Source organism: Semicossyphus pulcher, unplaced genomic scaffold (assembly GCF_022749685.1).
Source record: "Semicossyphus pulcher isolate SPU_LCO1_2020_fin unplaced genomic scaffold, fSemPul1.0.p SCAF_8, whole genome shotgun sequence".
Lineage (NCBI taxonomy): Eukaryota > Metazoa > Chordata > Actinopteri > Labriformes > Labridae > Semicossyphus > Semicossyphus pulcher.
The window spans coordinates 6,222,378-6,231,531 of NW_027211759.1; the positions used below are offsets into that span (position 1 = coordinate 6,222,378).

Here is a 9,154-nt window from a genome sequence, read left to right on the forward strand (position 1 = left end):
GTATGTTCAGAGATCTGGGTTCAACTCGGTGAGAGGGGTTAGCTTCTCAGTGAAAGCTGTGAAACCCTGAGGAGTGGATGGTCGGACAGCATTAATACTGTTTACGTATGTACTAAAGCACTTTTTAGTTAAACTGACATAAGAGTATTGTAAGCCAACTCTATAAATGGGTCATAAAACGATTGTGGCTTCTCCGCTTTCCAGGTTGATTAGCAACTACGCAAGTCTTTGTCTAATGGCAATCTGGAGGGACAATGGGCTGTATGTCAACGTCAACCACTTATTTTACAACGGATAGCAATATCATTTAACATCTATAGTGTTACATGATACGTCTCGTAAACGTTTACATTAAGCAAGTAAAAGTTAATATGTAAGGTTAACTGTCTCCTCAATTGACCTAAGAGGTGTTGTGGTTGAGTCAGTAATGATTTGCTAGACAGCTAGCAAGACAGGCCTGCTTCCAGGAAGCGTCCCAACACTTTTTCTGTGCACTTTTAAAATGCATGTGTGAGGAAATGTTTTACAAGAGTGGGAAAAAAGAATGTTAAGAATTAAACTTTTCCTTTTGTATCGTGTGACATTTTCAAATAGTGCTGATGGCTAAAAAGTGGTTGAAGGCTAACGTTAGCTGTGTAACATTAGCTAATGGATTATCAAATGTGTTTTTTGCCTAGCTAACACTGCGTTTTTTTTAAACATTTTTTTATTTTGTTATTATTATTATTGCCATATGCCAGACATGACATTAACAAACAACAACAAACAACAGCAAACAAAACAAAAACTAACAGGGCAGGGAACACAGAACGCAGGCCATTTAACATTATATAATACAAATGATATTGTAGTATTGCGTGTTCATTTGTTATGTGTGCATGTGCATGTGCATGTGTGCCTTTGTTCAGTGGCGTACAGTCAGGTCGGGGAGGGTGAGACAATCCATGATAAATAGTAGTGGGATTGTAAGTATTGTTGAGTAATTATTGTCCAAAAAGTTGAAATAATTATGGTGATGTCAGTAAAGATCAATCAAAATCAGTGATATTTCTTGTACAAATCTTGTCATAATGGAAGAAGAAGGAAGAATTATATAAATAAATACAAATAAAGTAAATAAATAAATACAAAATAATAAAAATAAATAAAATGAATAAATAAAAATAATTAAGGAAAAAGGAACAGAAAAAATTTAATTAAAAAAAAAGGATAAATAAGGGGGTTCTGGGGGAGAGAGCTGCCCCATCCACTGGCAGCCAGGTGGACTTGGGACTCTGCCGGAGAGCTTCACGGCAGGTGACAAAGGACCATTAGTGGCAACCACTAGTTGCTTACACTAGTCGCTAACACTGCGGTTTGATAGTGTAACTAGATTCAATAGATAGGCATGAATTCATTCCAGGCTTCAAAGAACCCCAATCACCAATTAATGAAACACTGTGACCCGTGTCCCCTTAATGTAACAGGAACATTCAAACACATGATGTGGGACTGCCCAGAGGTATATAACGTTTGGAAGACAGTGGCATCAACTTTATCTAAGATAATTGGCAATGCTATACCTCATGAACCAATCCCTCTTTTACGCAATGATGATTCACTCTTAGGAACTTAGTGGGAAGCAGCGCAAGTTATGGCTGGCGGGACTAACTGCAGCCAAAAAACTAGTAGTACAACGCTGGCTGCCGCCGCACAAATTGTGATTGGAAAATTTCCTCGATGTGGTCATGCTTGAATTGTCTACAGCCCGGGTGAACAAGGCCAACGCCACTACGTTGGAAATGTGGAAAGAGGCTTCCTCTGAAAAAAAGAAAGGCATAAATTCTAAGCTAACATTACCGTTAGCTAGAAAGCGGTTGAATGCTCAAGTTAGCTGTTGTCAAAATGAATGAGTCACAAATGTGTTGTTTTAGCAGACTTGCAACCTACAACAAGATAACAGCTCCAGACCCCGAGTGTGATGGCAGAGGAACAGGGCCTCATTGTTAAAGTGATGAATGTCTTTACATTTGCTGACCAAAGAGATTAACTGATATTTTTCCGATTCCCTACAGTTTTATGACTTGGTAACTGGAATGCAGCACTTCATCTTTGCTTTTAAATACAGCATTTGAACCTCACAGCGTGAGCAGAGGAGAATGGCCCCCTTGTCATTATGTTGATTTACAATTCTCTGGTTAAGCTGGTACAATATGGTCGTTGAAGTTATGGTACCTTTAAATCCCTTACCACCCATGTTGTGAGAGGCCAACTCATCATCACTTACTGGATTGTACTTCTACTTGAAAGGGTTTTATTTTTTCCTGGAAAGACTTGTTTTTCTTTGCAATATTAATCATAAAGGTCACATGAACCACAAGTTAAATGTGAGAAAAATGGATGTCAGGTGTGGTCCTCTAGTTTGCAGGTGAGTAACACTGAAGGCTACAGCTTTCTTCCCTCTATCCAAAAACAGATAGGTCAGGTGGTTTAATACAGAGAGAATAAGAAGCAGTCAAAAGATATGAAACCTTTTGTAAACATTTAATTTCTACATCTCAAGACTTTTTTTCCCCACAAACACATATCTGGTGAACCTGTGACATTACACGAGTCTCAACCCATGTATATAACCAAGTCCACATGTATCTCGCGACTCGCACTCACATGCAGCCAATACATCATGAGAAAAATGTACTTAGATAGATATAGAGAGGAAGGATTGCCTGTACGTGATGCCCAAAAGCGAACCCGACCATCAGTGAGATGGATAACTCAGTTATTTGTAGTGCTTTTCACCCCGATGATTAACTTGGAGTTAAAAGAAGAATTGCGGACACATTCACAGGAAACATTTTATTTACATTTTTCCCTGGAAAGTTCAACAGCGAGAAGTACCTCAGACAGATAACAAGAAGCAGGAGGAGATTTGTCTCTAGAGAAGCTCACACAAACAGGGAGGCAAGATAAGCAAAGGGATAAGAAGAAGAGTTAAGACAAGTTAACGCTGGGCATCAATGTCACACAACTGGCTTTTAACTTAAGCTTCACGTTCTTGTTGGCGTATTGTTTTAAAGACAAAACGTGACAAGGGAACGTTAACAACTTCTTTTGGAGTTAAAAGCAGGTGTGTCTTTCTTTAACTCGGTTCCCAAACGACTGCACGCGCTAGCCATATAAAGATCTTTACGACACCAGTCGTACTGCTTCTGTCCATAGGGGCCGCCAAAACCAACCCAAAACGAAAGTTTGTCATAGCTGCTTTAAAGTTCAAAATATATGCAAAAGTATGGTCCATTGTTGTTTTTATACAGGTTATACTTATCTATATACATTTTGAAATGTTCTCTGCATAGGTTAGAGCCTGTGAAACTCTCATGATGAAGAGATACCTATTAGTGTGTCATACCTGTGATGGGAAGGCAGCCGACTCCTAAGGGACTTCCTTTGACACTCTTTGGGTAAAATCGATTATAATCGTGGCAGTCGTGAGCGTTACATTTATTTTAACTCCAAATGATTCTATCGAGCATCGAGTTTGAGATGTAAGTACGTCAGTTTGAATTGCTACAAATGCTCCAACAGTTACAGAGCAACAGATTTGACGCACGATTAACTATCTGCCTTCTGTTTTCAGGATTGTTCATTTTCTCTTGTGTGTCTATGGTTACAGTACATTATGGGATGACTCATGAGCTGCCTTCAAATGCAAAGAGGTCAGCTCCCTCTTAACACGGTCCACATGGGTCGGATCAGTTTCCAGAAGGGTTTTCACTGTACAAACTCTCTGGAGGGTGTTTCTGTTTGATGTGCAAGGGAGTCTGAAGTTGACACCAGCGTTTGAAATGTGACGTGAGGTATTCATGGTGGTGGTCTAACAGGTGAACGAGATTGCAGATAAGCTTTTATGCGAGATGACATTGCAGGGACATACGTTAAGAAATCAGCAGAAAGGAAACAAAGGTTCGGAGTATTTCCTCCTGTGATAATGATCCTTAAATGATGAGGAGGAAGATACTACAGATGCTGCAGCCTTCATTCTGAAAGTGGCTTAAAGTCAGCAAAACAAAACACTGTGTATACTGCACATCACCCCAATGCATTGTGTTACATCTGGCCCTAGAGACCCATGACATGGGACAGACCACTCACACACACATGCTTCATATTTCCTGTGTGTCTTTGATGTACTCTCATGTCACTTAGCTCTCAGCAGGTAGCGCACAGACATCTGCTTCAGTGATTACATGGCCATTTGCTTCCATCTAGTGGTTATCTACCTGCAATCCAGGGACCACAAGAGAGGAGGCCATGCATAATCAACGGTGGAAACACTGTCTCTGCTATTAACCTCATACAGCTGCTTCTTTCCGACCTGTCCTTTTCTGCACGTGAATGCATCACTTTCCTTTTAACATTTGCACTAAAACACTGTACAGACCAAAGTTTCCACCCTTCTTTTACAATGAGAAAAAGATCCACAAAACCTTTAACCATCACCAACTTTAAAAACAAGCACAAGTTGAGAGAGCGAGAGAGAGTTCCGGAGACGGTCGGCCAAATGAAGTGAGCCTTTGTTTTTGGAGTTACGCCTGTATCCTGTGTTGACACCTGAAACTTTAAATGGACTTCCTCTGCACTGGCAAACAAAAGCTCACTTGTATAATCAGCCAGAAAACTGCACCAAAACTCTGCACTGGTGAGTTCCTAATGTAACCCTGACACTCTGTGTATCAGGTGCACGATGCGTACAGGCATCTTCATGCACAGTGAAGGAGGAATGTATTCTGCAAGCCGGGGGCTTCATCACCAACGGATATCTCAACCATCTAAACGTGACGGTTGCACTTGCTGGAATTGTTTGGTCTCACTGTCGAGATCATGTGAAGTTTTCCGCCTCGATTTTTTTCATGCTTTGAATCAGTTATCTTCTACTTGTAGCCTGAAGAATTGCCTGCTGGGATTTCTCCCATGTTATATGTGTAATGATGTTATGTGTAGACTCTGCAGGAACCACTAAAAAAAGGAAAGGAACACAATTACCATAACGCCCATTTGTTCTAGATAACTGCTCTGGTTTAACTGTGGCAAAGCTTACATATGGGGTGCTTTCATTGCAAAGTAGTAATAGATATACCAATAAGATATCCATCGAAAGAAAAAGGTTATTGTGAAATGTAAGTTAGTGATCAAAGCCAAAAACATGATTTATGAACATTTATTCAGCCTGCCAATGTCAAAAGCTACACGGATTTATTAAGTACATATTCCCTGATTCCACATCTTTGAATTCATTGTTTGGCAGAAGTCTTTCATTGGGCTTCTGACGAGGAGTGTCAGGTAGTGTACAATACAGGGATAATAGTAATTAATGAGGCCGGATGCCTTTCCCTGTGTTATTTTGCAGGTGTTGACAGACTGCCGTGTTTTCCCATCTGTAGATGAAGCTGTGCCGTTTGTTTGGTATTCCTATTTTTTCCAAATTCTTCAGATAATTGAGATGAGGGGGGGGGGAGAATGAGAAACATCAACCCCCATGCTCAGCTGTGTACACTTGCACGCCCCACGCTGCCAGTGGTTTCACAATTCACATGCTCGAACCACACATTCCTGCCCCCGTGCCCTTTATCCCGTTTCTGCCTCTTAGCTGAGATTTTATTCAAGAGAGTTTCTAGTTGTAGCTTGAAGTCTTCGTCCGACCCGACTACATTCATTTTGAGCACGGCCACACGTTTTGAAGCATTCAGTCGATTCCACTGAAATATCTGTCGTTTGTGGAACACATGCACACATTCCACTGAGGCTTACATTTAGCTCTTAGCGCTGTAATGACTAGCAATAGCACTCTACATCTCTTTATCTTGGTCTGTAAGTAAAAGTAAAATCATACAAATAAAAAGCAACTTTTATATTGTAATTATTTTAATGAAGACTTGATTGTAGCTCTTTTTGATTTTCACCCACTGACACTTTAATTTTGTGCTGGCAGAAAGCCAAACAGAAGAATTAACTGTTAATAAAGATGTCACAAAACTTACCCCAAACGCAGGGTTGACTGTCCCCTGCTCCTTCAGTCCCAGCTCTATTCTCTCCTCTGTAGTGAGATGCATTCTGATGAACCAGGCAAAGTGTCGCACAGTTGCTTCTGAGGACCGAAGCGCGCTCCTCACAGATACACAAGCACACACGTTGGGAGAAAAACTCTGACTGGCAGCAGACCTGAGAGGGCAACGTGAACGACCACCTCACACCGGGGAAACTGAGTCAAAAAAAAAGAGAGAGCGGCTCGCTTATTTTATAATCTCCTCTCCAGTTCTAAGACATAAGTGGTCTGCTGCTAAGCAAATGCACTGTAAGCTTTGGTTACTCTGAGTTGCAGTCATGTGCCTGCTGTTGTGTGACGACAAGCACGTTTGTCACATGCATCTTTGATTTTTCATACCCATTAACATGCTCTTCTCTTGTCAAAACTTTAGACCTTAAGCACTAATCAGCGTCTTGTGTTTAGTTTGATTCGTTAGTGTTTCAATATATTTTAAGATACAGAAGTTCTCCTCTACAACAATGGGCACCAAATGATCTCGTGTTACACTGAGATATTTTAAGTAGGATGACATTGTGATTAGTGTCATTGTGGATGCTATACTGCTTATCATTAGAAGGTCACCAGGGGACTAGAGTCGATCCCAGCTGATCAGGCGAGAGGCAGCCAGGACACCCTGGACAGGTCACCAGTCAATCACAGGGCTGACACATAGATACACATTAAACCATCTGACTTCTGTGTTACGTTGGTTAGAGAAGAAAGACCCCGTGACACAGTTATCGCTTTATGGCTGACCGGAGTTTATCTTGATGAAGACATTGTGAAACAGAACTTCTATGCTACTTCTACTGCCTGCTCCAGCTGCTACATAAATATACACCAATCACCCTCGGAGTTGATGTGTTGGAAGCAGGAAAAATGGGCCAGCGCAAGGATGTGAGTGACTCTGATAAGGGTTAATTGTGATGGATAGACGATTGGGTCAGAGTATCTCCTAAACTGCAGCTCTTGTGCGGTGCACATCAATCTGCAGGGGTCAGAACCTACCAAAGTGGAAGAACATTGAAAAAGGTCCGTAAAGAATGTAAAAAAAGGACTTACTCTCTAATGTAAACTAAATAATTTAAAGACTTAAAACGTTTCTGTTTTTTATCTTTTCACAATATGCATGTTAATATTTTAATGCACATGGAGGGGAAGCCAGCTGAGGCGTGAAGCAGAGAATTAGTTGATGTAGTGGGAAACACCAAACCACAGCAGCAGAAAGGACTGAAAAATTGACCCAGAGTTCAGAACTGCTGGATGTAAAATCAGATTTCCGTTATGTGTGATCTTCACCTTCTGTAGTTACAGCTAGGTAGATATGGACTGTACTCTTCTAGTCCTGCGACCACTCAAAGCTGCTTTTTACAATACATATCACATTCACCCATTCACACACTGATGGCAGAGGCTGCTATGTAAAGTGCCCAACTGTCAATCAGTCATCACATTCATACCCGTTGGCCACCGGGAGCAATTTGGGGTTCAGTGTCTTGCCAAAGGACACTTCGACATGTAGCTAGAGGGAGCTGGGGATCGAACCTCTGACCTTCCGACTGAAAGACGACCGACTCTACCACTGAGCCACAGCCGGTAAAAAACTATTAGGAAGAAGTAAATATAATTTACTCACCCCTTCTAATGGACCAACAACTTACAGTGTCACAATTTCATTTAGAAGACGCTTTTGTCCAAAGCGACGCACATTTAAGAGTTAATACAACACAAGCAACGATCAAGACAGGAGGGAACACAGTCAGTAAGAGCCAACAAACAGCTTCAGAGCGACCTTTGTACTATAAGTACTATTAGTACTGTTTAATGCATTTTAAAAAAGTACAAATGTAATTAGCAAGTCTGGAGTCTTATTCCCCTATTAAAGTTACTTTATTTATCCATTAGGTGCTAAATGTTCATTCTAATTAATTCTGTTAATTCTACACTCTCAAATCTTTAAGATCTCTGAGAAGTCACTACAGCTGAAACCTCATCTGACCCAGAAGCAGTAAGTCTATCCTTTTACCACGCATGCTCAAGAATTGGACACGCTTTGTATGAATACAACTGCTAATACCAAGGTCAACATCACTGTACCGCGTGTCAATGTGAACCAATTTTCTTGCTAACGAAACGAGAAATCAATTCACATCTATGTCACGGCATGTTCGGGCGACTCGTCATGAGAGATGCATTCATAGAAGAAGGTTTCGCTGGGGTAGGAACAGCTGTGTAGAAAATGTTCATACGCTCACGTGTAACAAATGTTGAGGAATTCGAGCAGACTTTACGCAGAAGAAATCACACAGAAGATTGTAGCGTAGAAAGAAATTAATGCATAATAACTACAATATATCAAACTGAGTAACTTAAAGATTCTGTCTTTTAAGGTGAGGTGTGTGATAGCTGGAATTGAGGTGTTTGTACGCAGCTCTGTTACAGCACAATGGCAATGGCTGGGAGTGAGTCACACAAGCCGACTCCAGCCATTCAGCAATGACTGAGTTTATGTGCTGCACTCCAACCTCTGCCCTGGTAGCAATAAAGCTTTACTCCCTTTTGAGATTTACTTCCCCTGAGGAAACAGACTTTCCGTTTTCAGCCATGTTGCTGGTTATTGGTTGGTTGTTGGAGTCCTTTTCCGTCTTTGCATGACCATTCATTTGCGATGGGCAGCGTCTGAAGTAACATCTTATTTTAGATCCAAGAATTAGATTTCAATGGCACTTCGTCTCACAATGCCTTTTTGTTAGCCGTCTTCTGTGAGCGGACAGTTTGATTTCTTCCAAAGCACCTGGCTCATATTCGACGTAGTTGCTTTGGGGAAAGCTGAACTGTTACATCCTCACAGTTAAATCGTCTCTCTCATGTAGAACAGCAAAGAGGCACATTTGTCAGGGATGTCCAGTTAATTCATTGGCACCAGTCAGCCAATCAGAATCAATTTATATTTCTAATTTCTGATTTACTTTACTTTAGGCCACCACACTTTAATGGCTAATGTAGTGACGTCCGAGGAAGCAGCGCATCATCTGCTTTTTTTTTCATTGGAAATTATGACGCAAGTAAAATCAATTAAGTGCAGCAACA

The 9,154-nt window shown here is 41.0% G+C and overlaps 1 protein-coding gene across 1 annotated transcript in view; it reads right to left on the bottom strand.

Moving 5' to 3' along the window:
* LOC138613066 (solute carrier family 23 member 1) overlaps nucleotides 1–6,303 on the bottom strand; it is a 47,536-nt gene extending 41,233 nt beyond the window's left edge. The window contains 2 exon segments of the mRNA XM_069686642.1: nucleotides 6,018–6,131; nucleotides 6,133–6,303. Coding sequence (XP_069542743.1) covers nucleotides 6,018–6,131; nucleotides 6,133–6,303 — 285 coding nt within the window.
* Between the last annotated feature and the right edge of the window lie 2,851 nt (nucleotides 6,304–9,154).